We start from the raw sequence: 13,129 nt of genomic DNA on the forward strand, positions 1-13,129 counted from the left end.
GAGCTGGAGGCTGGGGACCGAACCCTCAGCAGCTCCGGCCGTGTGCTGTAGGAGCGGTATGGCTGACCTCCAGAAGGAAGCGTGTGAATCGTGCCTCCCTGATGTCCTCGTAGGGCCATCGCCTACAGCACACACTCGGACCGCTGTGCTCCTTTTTCAGCATGCCACAGAGGAACGAGTCTCTCACGCTGTAACATGTATTCACACACACACACACACACAGTATAGGTATGGTGTAAACACCACAGGCAACAAGTTTCAGTACTGCCGGAAATGTAAAGTCTTCCCATTGGCAGTTAAGCAGCAATATTGAGGAGTTACCTATACCTGACAAACATAAAAAAACACCTCAAAGAAATCAGAAAAGCAAGAACAATCTGACTAGGAGAGTCTCGTGTTTATTGCGAAGTTTCTTAATATGTATTTTAATCAATACAGGCAATAAAATGGCCACAGTTAGGAAAAGGAGGAAAGTTAGAGCAGGACAGCTGAGGAGGAAGAAGGTGGAGGTCTGACCTGGTGGGGTGATGAGACGCACAGCACACGTCGCCGCTGGAGGACAGGGTGAAGCCCTCACACACGTACAGGTCTGCCTTCCCGAACAACAGTACCCCCTCCGACAGGATGTGGCCACTGACTACAGCCACACACTGCTTGGCTTGGACCTGGGGTGGCAAGAAGACAGTTCTCATTCAATTAGAAATATCAAGTGCTTATAACAGTTTAAGGACTGACGATCTGAGCAAGGTGCGAGTACACTGGGTGAATAATTAATGCGAACACGACATTACGAGTGTTATACTAACATCTACAGGCTAGCTGGACTTCTAAATAAATAAATAAATAAATAAAGTGCAGGTAATTCATTAGGGACTTTCCAGTGTGTCTATGTCTGTCTGGCTATTTAACTGATGGGTAGAAAGTCTACAGCACACACCCCTAACCCCTTGCTCTGGGGCAGGAGTGTCAAACGGCCCCAGCCCTCTCCTTGATTGATCACGGTTACCACTTCATTATCCAAACAACATGGCGGAGGAAACAAAACAGTCAGCCCATGTGCACGGATGACCCGGCGGTTGAACACAGGGGCCGGATCCCTGCAGGCAGCACCCCAACAAAACCTCGAGATTACACGCAGCTAATTTTATTGTCTCCCCTCATTTCACAGCATGCGCACGCACCTGGCCCTGGCCCCGGCTCCACCGCTCCGGGCCCTTGGGACCCGAGACTCCAGAACATATGGGGCCCTGCCTCACCGCCTGCCACACCACAATTAATACAAATCAAATCAGAGACTCCTCTCCACGCCAACAAACACCCCCCTCTCTCCCCCAGCAGTGTGGAGAGGCCCCCACTGTTTATTACTGGAATTAATCAATGACACACACACAATAGCAAAACACTAATTGATTAAAGCCTTGTTTCAATATGTGGTACACCTGGTGGGCTCTCAGTCTCGAAAAAGTGTTTGCAAATGGAATCGGTTTTGCACATAAAATTAGATTGGGAAAAGGTGACTCATCAAGCTTGCTTTGAGGCCATTTTAGTTGTTATGTAAATACATTTTGTAACAGGTCAAGTAGGATAAATGTTTCAAAAGAGCGTTGGGCTTTTCTCTGACTGTGGCTTCGGATAAGGAGCCGCTGTTAACTGTGTTCGTGGATTAATAAGCATGGAGAGAACTATTCATCTGACAAACAGCACAGCATGACTCGGCCCTATCAAATGAATACACGACAGCTGACATCACCCCCTACCTCTGCTTATTAATACTTCTGTCAAGAGCCCCCTACTCAGTTTACCCTGAAGAGCTTCGTCAGTCCTCACACACCAGGCCTCTCCTGCCCTCCTAATGATACACACATATGCAGAAACGAGCCAGAAAATGGAGCTTTGTTACGCTGCTTAGAATGGAGAGGAATGAAGCAGAGGTCACAGCTGTGGGCCATGCCGGCTGGACCCAAACCCTCACCTCCTCGTCAGGGGCCAGCTGCTGGAGGATGAGCTGCGTCTCCACACACTGCTGGGGTAAATCCTCCACAGGGGTCAACACGTCGGTCAGGGCAGGGAAGAAGGTCAACTGCTCACAGTCTGATCTGTCCTGCTCCTCAGCGTCCTGGCGAGGCTCACAAAGGATCCTAAGCTCTGAAACGCACACGCACACACACGCACACACACACACAGATAATGCAGAATAACTCGAGTTATAGTTCATAGTATTCTTTCTTAAAAGTCAACTAGAAGCCTGTGATACCTGCATCTCCACCAGTGAGTTCTACCACACCTCTACTCTCATCTACTTGACTGCTTTTCATATGGAGTTCTGACATTAATGATGGCAGCTATAAGAGAAAAAGACCAGGTTCTACATGAAGGAAGAGATCACACAGCAGCGAATAGCAGCAGGCCATACGCTATAAGGAAAAATGAAAGCCAATTAGCTGTTGCTGTGTGTGGTGACCCCTGACCTTCTTGGAGCGTCGCAGCGCCTTCCTGCGAATGCGAGGTCGTGTTCGGTTGGGCCCCTCTGTGGCGTTCTGCACCCAGCCCTGGTTGAGGAAGACCCCCGGGCCAGGCCCGAAGAGCCCCCTCTCACGCAGCAGGTCCTGCTCAATCCTCAGCCAATGAACAGCCATGCGCTCGTTCTCATAGTGGAGCGTCTGCACATCACATCAGAATCAACGCACAGCACATGTTTGGAATGAGTCTACAAAGTGATACCAGAGGTCATCTCAACAAAACCCTGGACCAACCTGTAGATGATTCTTGAGCATGCTCTCAAACATGTGTTCTCCAGTCCTCCTGTAGACGTCCAGTGCTGAGAAAAACGTCTTCAAGAAACACAGCAGAAGGCATACGATGACAACATGACACTTTACACTACGTCTTTAAATATTACACACCTAAGTAGCCGTTGTGTGCGCATGCTGTTACAATTGCATTTCATAAACTGCATTCATCAAGCAAACAACCCAGAGGCTCTCGGACCCTACAATAACCCAGGCTCCAAATGCAATAGCTCTCAGTGTGAAATAATTAAGTTAAAGTATAATATCAGCATGGTGTGCGGAGGCTCCTGGCTGCGAGCCACGGTCCATGCACAGCTGATTTATTATCCTGATTGGCATTAGCTCTTCAGGAGGCCAGTGTCCAGGGCCACCAATACCATCAGTCTAATATTTACTTAAAGAGTCATTAAGCTAATCATCACAGTGGTATCCTCTTAAAGCCAGTGAGGGAACTAGAGACGCCGGGCACGGCGCCTGACTCGGGAAGCACATTAAATCCAGCTCAGAGTGGGAGACTGATGTGTCCACCCCGCTCTGCAAGGGCCACGCACATGTGCACAATCTGAAAACAAAAACAAACAAAAAAGCCTCAACGCTGCTTTTTAAAATGGGACTGACAAAATAGTGCTGATATCTTCAGGAAATAGTGCTGCTCACTGAATTTACCAGGTACCGCTGTCATTTTCTAATTTAAATGCTGTGGAGAGTTGTATCTTCCCAAAACACAGAAACCTCCCCTCTAAGAATATTCTGAAGGCTCTAGGCTGAACACAATCTACTAGCTTGAATATTGGGAAACTGTTCCTAAGTTGTTCCTGGGCAACATGAGTTTTAGACGCAAAACCAGACTAGGATTTCAAGGAATCCAGAGTAGATATGCTTATTCTGATTATACTGTTTGTTTTGTCCTTTACTGCTTGTTTTGTTTCTATTGTGCTGGTGGGCTACGCACTGGTGGCAACCAGCAGAGGACAGGTTCCCCTTTGAGTCTCGGTTCCTCTGATGGACTCTTCCTCATGCTCTTAGCTGAGTTTTTTTCTTGCTGTGGTCACTGGATGTCTGTAAAGTTATTCTGTGATAATGTTATAAAATGTGCTATATAAAAACACCCGAGTTGAACTGACTTGCAAGATTCACAAGTCACTGGAATAGTTTGTTCATTACATCACAGTAAATTAAGCAAATATCTGAGCAGTTCTGTAAAAAGCACTACGGGGGATCATTAAAACTCTCTCAAACTTTTAGACGATTCACAACGCTAGTCACAAAACTAGAAAGAAAAGAAAATGATGCATTTGTGCTTTCTGAATGGGTATGAGGATTAGGAGGTGAACGAAAAAGGAATTCACAGAAGCGATTACAGCCCCTTCTCCACAGATAAACACTGAATCATCTCCTAATCTCATTCCTTTATTTAGAGAATCATAAGTAATATATAGCATTAATTACCCTATTTACCAAACAGGAGAAATCATTGGCCTCTTAAACGTGCCACACTAAACAGCAGCCCTTCTGCAATCATCATCCCACTGATTTACATTTTAATTACTTTCTAGAGAAAACACTACCTATGATGATAACATAACATAATGTCAACTTCATTCTGAGCCATTGGTGAATGTGTAATAAACTTAACTTGATCATTACCCATGTTAATTATCTTTCTGTTAGGAAGATAAAAATATAATTATATCGACAGTATAATTCTGAAATGAATCCAGAGAAAAGTACCACCAGACCACTATCATATAACTGTATTACTATATAATACTGGACTATGGATGGCCATGTCACTGGCACATTCTAGGGTTTGAAGTGATGGAAGTAAATATGAAGGAATAAATGTAAATAAGTGTAAACCCCCCCCCCCCTTCAAAAAAAAAAAAAAAAAAAAAAAAAAAAACCCACTAGTTATACTAATGACTATGTTTTGTTCACTTTTACAATTTACATCACATCTGGATACTAATTCAAAAGTTGAAAATGTTTTATTAAAATCTGTTATAAAACTGTCAAAAACACTTGGTAATAGCTGCTACCAAATCATAAAAAATGCAATTCCGAATACAAGGAAGATCATATCACTTTATGTAACTTTTCTTCTTTTAATACTAGGATGACACACAGAAAATAGAATTTTTCTCATGACTTCCTCACCAAATTTTTCGACTACCATTTTTTTTTTTTTGAGAAACAATTCATCAAACCGGTTGATAGGCTGTCAAGAGTTGATATGATAAAGAATAACACAAAATGAATAATGTTTTCATCATATTGTGTCTCCCTATAATTACCGCCCCCTGTTTTTGAGGCCGAGACAGAGACAACAGCAGTTGCACAGAAACGGTAATTTCATGCCTCGTGCCTGAGTAATATCTCTGTGCATCCTTTTCCAGATGGCGACGTCTTCAACGGTGGGAACTAATGATGTGGGCCGAGTTTCAGGGGGGAAAAACAACAATAACGGTGTCTTTAACCTTCACCAACAAACGCAATGTTCTACCGAGTGTTCCCGTGGAAAAAAAATGAACAAATATCAATTACATTGCCCACTGAGGTGTACTCAGCTGTAATGATCCAAATTGATTTAGAAGACGGATCGAGACAGTGCCACAGGGTAGGTCGGACCGCTGGGCGTGCCGACTTTGGGAAAAGGTATGGCAACAGTGGCCAGGACAAACACCTGTGAAAGGGCCCCACCTCACTACACAACCCACTTCCCCCAGGGACCACGAGAGGGCCCGAGCTGACCGTAACCGCTGAACCAGCAATGTTAAGATTCTATCAGAGCAACAGACCGGACTCTCCTACCTCCGTGTTGGATCCCGAATCCTTTCTGAGCTTCCTGTGTGAGGAGCGCTGGGCGACGCTGAGAAGACTCGTCTTGCGCTGTCCAGGAGGAAGCTTCTTCTTCTGAGAGTCTGAGAAGACACTGACTAAAGTAAGTCCGTCTCAGTCGCCCTTCCTCTGCTCTGCTGGGTACGGTACACTGCGTTTTTTTTTTTGTTGCTTTTTTTTCATGTCAGAAATAAGCAAGATACGTCCACTTCCTTATCTTAAATGAAAACGACATATAAAACAAAACCACATGCACAAACATGGAGTAGTGAAGCATATAGTGAAGCATGGAGTAGTGAAGCAAAGGTTCCACAGGTCACCGTATATGTAGATACACACAGAAACAGACATAACAGAGGGGGAGACAGACCTATGAAACTCTGCCAAGCTTTGACTGCAGTCTCTTCCCACAGGGGGCTGACGTCAGTCATGGAGACGGCGACCTCCCGGCCGGCCTGCTTGGCAGACAGGTCGATCTTATAGGCCTCCTCCAGCCCCTGCCTCCTCTCAAGCATGATCTTACTCCATGTGCTCTCCACGAGGCTCATCAACTCTGACTCCACTGCACACACACACACACACACACACACACCGCAGAGGCAAGATTTCAGCACAAAAGCTCATTCGGAGGCTGAGCTTCTGTTTTGCAGGCCCACGCCCTCACCCTCGGCCGAGTCAGGAACGTCGAGAAGGACCGTCACGCGACTGTTCTTGGGCATGAAGAGGTTACGCCAGATCTTCCTGGTCGGCTTCTTGTGCATTTCGCAGCCGAAGCCCTCGGGAAAGCTGGGGGATGAAACAGCACAACAGAGTGGCGTTGGCGACCGTGTTGGGCGTTGGGGCGGGCGTTGGGGCGGGCGTTGGGATCAGCGCGGGTACCTTCCCGAGCGTATGAGGAGCAGGCAGTGCAGCAGGCAGCTGGTGAACAAAACGCTGGCGTTGTAGGTGGCCATGATGACGTCCCAGTGCTGCTCCAGGACGTGCAGGGTCCTGAGGATGAGCTGCTGCTCGGCGGGCGACTGGCGTGGCCGCGACAGGAAGTACAGCAGGGCCTTGTTCAGGCTCTTGTAGAGGACGCTGACAGTCACCTCCCTCTGGGTTTGACCCCTCGCCATCGCCTGCAAGAGACACAGAGATCCACCGCTGAAGCATTACGCAGGCTCAGAAAGACCCCAGAGGTCACGGCACTGTCGGACCACACATGCGCACCAGAGCTATCTGCTCAGCTACAAACACCAGAAGGTTTTCAGGATCCACCACAAACATGCCGGTGTAGAGCTTCTCCACCAGCATCTTACTGAAGAAGGCAACGTTCTCAATCAGGATGGCGACCTTGCCATCAGATCTGGACTTGTGAGCATCTGGAAGTAAAATCAAAACAAAGAGGCCTATTGATTTTGAACTAGTGTTCATGGAAAGGTTTAAAAGACAAACAAAACTAGGGCCAGAACTATTTACACTGATTAGAACATTTAGAAGTTATGACTGGAAAATAAAGAAGAGTTTGTACAAAAACTAAAAGTACATTAGTTTGTTATTTTCAAATGAATTAATATAATTCAATATCAATATACAACAATACAACAATTCACAGACATTACACATAATGTGCAGAAGTGTTATCGTTTAAAGAGTGATGCAACAGCGATATAAACAATGGTGCAATCAGTAATGTCCAACATGTCAAGAATGAACTGAATTGAGTTCATTATTTATGAGAGTGGTGCACTGAAGCCATCTGAGTGCCTGGTAGTTTTTGCAGAGGTCTTTACCATCTCTTGCCACATGGGTAGACTGACCCTCCTCCTGCCCAGTAATGTGAATAATGTCCATCAGAAACTCCAGCAGCTCACTCTGAAAGCTCTGCTTCTGCTCCTGACACACGTCCTCGGGGGAGAACTGAAGACACACGAGAGCAGCACTAAAACATGTGCGACATTTACCGTTTCACCACACCATACGCTAAATCTATACCCACTACACACACGCATTTCATGTTAGCTGAATCGGCAAAGCCTGGAGCCGGCCAGAGAGAAACAGTCCCTCAAAACTGGGCAAACAGTGGCACCTTATGGAGAAAAGATTTTATACGCTGGGCTAGGCAACTAGAAAAAATTATTACACTGCTACAAATGTGAAAATACAATGATCTGGCCATGAATACATCTGAACAGGTGAACTCCTCTACGAACACAGAACTTACAGTGAATATAATAATTCTGCTTTGTTTACCACTAGAATACTTGACTACACGTTAGGCAGCTGATGGCACTGTCTGCCCTCACCTCCAGCAGCTGGATGAAGGGGTGATGCTGGTGGCGGGCAGGGATGTTTATCAGGCTGTCCATCAGCAGGATGCGAATGAAGTCACACACCTGCTTGCGTGCAGGGTGAGAGAGGCGGGGCCCTGGGGACTCCCCCTCAGCCACACCCTCTCCGTTACCCTGGAGACCTGCCGGGCTCTAGAACAGAAACCCATAAGGGACAAACACACAGCTCTTAATTCAGAGCGCAACATTAATGTTTTTTTTTTTTTCATTGAACAAGAATATAAAGGTCACCTCAGGGTCTTCAGAGGGGAAAACTGCACTGGACAAACAGCTGAGGAAGTCAGAAGACGCCCACAGCGGATCTCGGGGAAAGAGGCTGTGGACCAGGCAGAGGAACTGCATCACACTGCCGGGGTAGTGGACTTCCCAGCTGTCTTCACTTCCTGTTACAGGCTTTTTTTTTTAAGAAATGAAAGCCCAACTGTTTAGCTAAAGCCGGAGCGTAGCCGCGCGATATTTGGTCAATATTTGTTCAACCTTCTGATAATATTTGGTCAACCTTCTGACCTTTCTAACCTTGCAAATGATCATCTTGACGAGTTCTATGAGGACACACGCTGCCTCAATGCAGAGCTGAACTCTTTTCTCATTAGTGGAGCTGTCAATCACACCCTGGAGCAAGCTGTCAATATCCACCTATAGTCAAAACAGAGAAGCACCAGTTTAAATTAATCAAATTAAATGTGATTTTTCGAGCTACTCTCAAACATTAATTTTCATCACAGCTGCCTCAGTCCCAAAGTTACCTGTCCTTCAGTCATGGGGAGCTCTGCTTTTCCTAACAGGAGTGCGGCGAAAGCCCCGTATATCTGCGGAAGGCCGACATGTCTGAGTAGCAGTCTGGGCAGCACAGCAAAGCCCGGACACGTGCAGGTCAAACATTCAGAAGACCAGGAGCGTGTCTCCAGGTTACCTGGGCAAATGGTAACAAGTTAAGAAAGAGTGAAAGGACATTTCTAAATGCATCATGTTTTTCTGTGGTTGCCAAACAGACTCACTGAATTCTACATAGGGCCGTGAAACACAATGGCGTGACTACACCCTTTTGCCAGGCATGAGGTCCATTATTTACATTCACATTGAAAACCTGTACCTATGATTCCAAGTGGCATCTCCATGTTTTCCAATAGTGTTCCTGGTGACACGCCTTCCTTAAATTTAGCCAGTATGCTCGTATTGGACAGAAAATGGATGAACAGCCTAAGAACCAACAGTACTGTGCTGGTGTGCGTCTGGCCCTGTAAGAAGAGGAGGAACCAATCTGACCCCAGCGTGAAGAACACTTCTTCCTGGGTGCTGCCATTCAAGAAACATACGAGTGTTAGAGAATCACACCGCGTTACTTAAAATTATACTTTGAAAATCGCATTAACCAATCCCCTGTGTGTCAGACTCACTTGTTAGGTAGAGGAGTGTCAGAGATGATTAGGGCGGACAGCACCTCAAGCAGCTGGTTTCTGATCCAGAGAGTTCTTGCAGGTGTTTGGCTCAAGGCTAGACAGAAGTTCAGGCAAAGCTTCAGTCATCGTTAATCACGTCTCCGAAGCAACATGTTCAGCGCTGAGGACCGTATTCTTTTGAATGTAAAATCATAAATGGATTTGAGATGTACTTAAGTGGTATTTATTTACCTTGAGACTGATGGACAGAAACGAGACCAGGAAAGGTCATGTTCTCATTGACGGATGGATGCAACAGTGTATGAATTAGGAACAGTCCGAGCCTGGATGAACAAACACAAAACACACAGCACCAGTTCCTGACTTCAGAATTTAGCCGTCTACACTTGCTGTAACTGCGGTAACCACTGTAATACTGACACACAATTCAGAGAAACAAGACATATCTGCATAAAAATTAAAGCACATATTCAGTGTTAACAGATAGAATTCAAGACTTAAGACACACATGGTCCAGAGTCAAGATACAATTTAACAAAAAGCATCTGAGATCCATAAGCATAACCAGTGAAACAGAACCGGCGGTCTGAATCAGCATGTCTTCATTATGAACAGATGAGGGAGTCCATGCCTGCGTATGTCTTCGGTGCTGAAATGTCCTTGCAGCAGGCATCTGAGGATGGTGCAGATGAGAGTGACTTTTCTGTGCGTGACGGCCGGATCGTGCAGCAGGAAGAGCAGCTTGGTCATCAGGCCCAGACTGTGCATGGCCTCGGCGTTCCTTGGGTCTCCGCTGGAAAAGATCAGCATGTCATGTGATGCATTTACATGTCAAAAAGGCCCTAGCAGAGATCTAGACCAGGTTTCCTGTAAACAGATCATGCATGAATGAACAGAGGAAGTGAAATTGCCTTAAAAAATTAAATAAAATATCAAATGCATGTTTACACAAGACCCACTGAAACGTCCATATCCAATGACTGCAGATATTAGTGTCAAGTACCTTGATGATTTCAGCATATCAGCGAAATGACTTAAAACTGATATATCAAGACTTTCTGGAGTCTTCTGCCAGACCTGCGATGAAAGAAATGAAAGAAGACACAAATGGGTCAGGTTATAGTGCATTGCATCACAATACAGTAACAATAAGCAAATACACTGGAAAATGAATGAATGAAAGTTACATTTACATATAAAGGAACATTATTCGTGTAGTTTTACAGATAAACACAAAAGGTACCTCAAAGTCACAGAGGAGGTCCTGCAGGGCAGTGGGGTCATGGGCGTGGCTTGTTCCCAGCTCCATTATACCCACTATGGCCAGAATGAGCTGGAAGGTTCTTCTGGTGACCAGTTGAGACTTCATCTTCAGAAGGAAGGCTAGGAGCTGCAGGAGAGACCCAGTCACTACACTCGTCTGCTCTACCAAAGGCTCGCGCAAGCGTTTCGGAGCAGAATTAACCTCCCCTCACGCAGCACCTACCGCACCTTATAGCCGTTGATGCGGGTCATCTCTTGTCTCATTACCGGGTTGGCGTCCAAAACCGACAGCAGAACTTTGACGGACGCATAGAGAGAGTTGTCATCGGACGCCATGGCGATCAGGCTGAGCACTACCGCAGCTCCACCAATGTACTGGAAACTAGTGGCCGCACTGACGGACATAAACGTTCTCACTCCTGTGAGATCAGGCACAGCAGACACACACGCTCGGTTTCAACGGCAAGCAAATAAGGTCACAAAGGAAGAATCGTTTATGTATGTATGTATGCATATGTATTATTTCATTATGATGTAGGTAAAGTAGTAATAAAAATTTCTGTGTTTACCAAAATGACCAATCAGGGCGGCCCCAATGGTCCGAGCAGTTCCACTTAGTTGCTGACTAATATTTCGGGCCAAAAACACAGGAGTGGAATTGTCGCGTGACGTGATACCCATCTATGAGTAAACATAAGCATATCTCAAACTTCTTCTTCTGTGTCACGGACAGATAACCCTCATGCCACGCCAACACATTACGTATCGTGTTAAACTAATCCAGGAGTGACAAAAGTGGTGCACCTCTTTGGCGATCAGACGGCAGTCCACCTCGTTGAACTCATCTCTGATCTCTGCTATCGTAGTGACGGTGGCTACAGCTGGGTTTATGCCAAAGGAGATCCTCTCTGGGCAAACTAACCTCACTGGAGAACACAGATGTTACATCAAAATGATCATAACCATATATGCCACTGTATGACATAGTCCATGTTACAAAGGTAGCATATAGTGGCAGCTACGGTGGGGTAAAAGTCTGGCAGCTATCGTGAGGTAAGTTTTCTGAAGGTAATTTTCAAGTAAAGCAGACAGAAGCTTTCAGCGTTGTGCTTTACCCACCTTGAGCATCAACTGCAAGATAGTTGCCCAGGTACTTGGTACCCTGAGCATATATGATGTCTACAGAATCAGAGCTCAGCACCTCTTCAAAAAGGTATGTGGGCCCGACCCGCCAGATCAGAGCCGCACGCTGTTTCCATATATGGGGGGTGCCAATAATCCCACAAACGTCAATGACTGCTGACGGATCCATTGCCCCACAACGCCCTGGGAATGGCTGAATATATCTCATCTGATAAAGAGAGATGTGGTGTGTTGAGATGTACAGGACTGCTGTGCGATCCTAAGCTCAGATGAAAGCATCACACTCATACCAACCTTTGATGTCCCAATCACCTCTCCGTTCAAATAAGCGGTTACTGTGCAACTCTTTTTGATGCCTTTGGCCATAGAAACAGTCAGGTGATGCCACTGGCCTGGAATGAGTATTCTGGAGCACGTAAAGCGCACCGTAACGGGCAGGGAGGCGGCTGTATTAACCTCCGGCTCCATCATGTCTACAGGCCAAACACAGCATGTCATTAAACTACTCTAAACCACAACTTCAACAGAGAGAATTAGACATCGCCTACTATATGATAAGTAGTGGCTTGACATTTCAGGCCCATACAAAGAAGAAAAGTGCCATCCGTAATAATCACTCCGCTCCACTCCCGTGTTAATAAAAGAGGTCGCGGTAGAGTCGTCACCTAAGAACTGGTAGGCCTCCTCCTCGGTGGAGATCACCAGACAGCCGTCGGAGGCGGAGACGCCCACAGACAGGCAGCTGAACTGCTGCTCGGCACGAGACATGTGACGGACTACAGTGAGCAGGCGCACAGGGTGGCCGTCGCAGGCGGAGCTGAACCTGCCAATCAGGAGCCAGCAGGAGAACGACAGGCCAGCGCTGGGCGGGAAGCCTCGGCAGTCTGAGCGGAATGGAGGAAGAGGAGGACGACATCATCACATCGAGCGTATGACGTCAGGCCACATTCTACAATCAGGCCTGTTTCTGTTTTATTCTGTCGTCAAATCTCTGCGGTTCACGACGGTTTCTCACCACTGCCAATGCCTCCAGTTGGGATGGTGTCTGCACTGACTCCTTTTACTGTTGCAAGAGACGGCAGAAAGAGACACCTGAAAATACATAATAGAAGGATGCATGAACCCGTACAATTACAATATCAGGATCACTGTACATTTACCAGATAATGAGCATTTGACCCATTTAATGCATGATTTTGCAAGGCTGGTTATACTAGTTGCCGTAATTAACAATTAGTTTTCTGTAATAGTGTACAGAATTCATTTCAATTGCTATATCATTATGTGTTTTCATGTGGCAGACATATTTGTTAGGCTTCAGATGGCTTTAGTTAGTCAGGGATGAGCAGGTTAACAGAATTTCCAC

At 46.1% G+C, this 13,129-nt stretch overlaps 1 protein-coding gene across 4 annotated transcripts in view; it reads right to left on the bottom strand.

Annotated features, from left to right (window-relative positions):
• The window catches only part of wdfy4 (WDFY family member 4), a 39,225-nt gene that overhangs the window by 14,364 nt on the left and 11,732 nt on the right, over positions 1-13,129 (bottom strand). For 2 of the 4 annotated variants that reach the window (XM_076974898.1, XM_076974897.1), the window contains exons 17-45: positions 12,779-12,855; positions 12,429-12,647; positions 12,058-12,236; positions 11,740-11,971; positions 11,425-11,546; positions 11,190-11,301; positions 10,849-11,039; positions 10,601-10,747; positions 10,361-10,434; positions 9,989-10,150; positions 9,589-9,680; positions 9,355-9,451; positions 9,051-9,253; positions 8,704-8,870; positions 8,474-8,593; positions 8,189-8,350; positions 7,913-8,089; positions 7,400-7,526; positions 6,837-6,988; positions 6,507-6,745; positions 6,292-6,413; positions 5,998-6,189; positions 5,601-5,710; positions 2,754-2,831; positions 2,469-2,660; positions 2,255-2,342; positions 1,973-2,145; positions 517-665; positions 68-188 (exon numbers count right to left, since the gene is read on the bottom strand). In XM_076974898.1, the coding sequence (XP_076831013.1) occupies positions 68-188; positions 517-665; positions 1,973-2,145; positions 2,255-2,342; positions 2,469-2,660; positions 2,754-2,831; positions 5,601-5,710; positions 5,998-6,189; positions 6,292-6,413; positions 6,507-6,745; positions 6,837-6,988; positions 7,400-7,526; positions 7,913-8,089; positions 8,189-8,350; positions 8,474-8,593; positions 8,704-8,870; positions 9,051-9,253; positions 9,355-9,451; positions 9,589-9,680; positions 9,989-10,150; positions 10,361-10,434; positions 10,601-10,747; positions 10,849-11,039; positions 11,190-11,301; positions 11,425-11,546; positions 11,740-11,971; positions 12,058-12,236; positions 12,429-12,647; positions 12,779-12,855 (4,276 nt within the window). Of the gene's footprint in view, positions 1-67; positions 189-516; positions 666-1,972; positions 2,146-2,254; positions 2,343-2,468; positions 2,661-2,753; positions 2,832-5,600; positions 5,711-5,997; positions 6,190-6,291; positions 6,414-6,506; positions 6,746-6,836; positions 6,989-7,399; positions 7,527-7,912; positions 8,090-8,188; positions 8,351-8,464; positions 8,594-8,703; positions 8,871-9,050; positions 9,254-9,354; positions 9,452-9,588; positions 9,681-9,988; positions 10,151-10,360; positions 10,435-10,600; positions 10,748-10,848; positions 11,040-11,189; positions 11,302-11,424; positions 11,547-11,739; positions 11,972-12,057; positions 12,237-12,428; positions 12,648-12,778; positions 12,856-13,129 lie in introns of all 4 variants that reach the window. The other 2 variants (XM_076974896.1, XM_076974895.1) reach the window with 1 other exon arrangement.

This window comes from Brachyhypopomus gauderio, chromosome 15 (genome assembly GCF_052324685.1).
Source record: "Brachyhypopomus gauderio isolate BG-103 chromosome 15, BGAUD_0.2, whole genome shotgun sequence".
Lineage (NCBI taxonomy): Eukaryota > Metazoa > Chordata > Actinopteri > Gymnotiformes > Hypopomidae > Brachyhypopomus > Brachyhypopomus gauderio.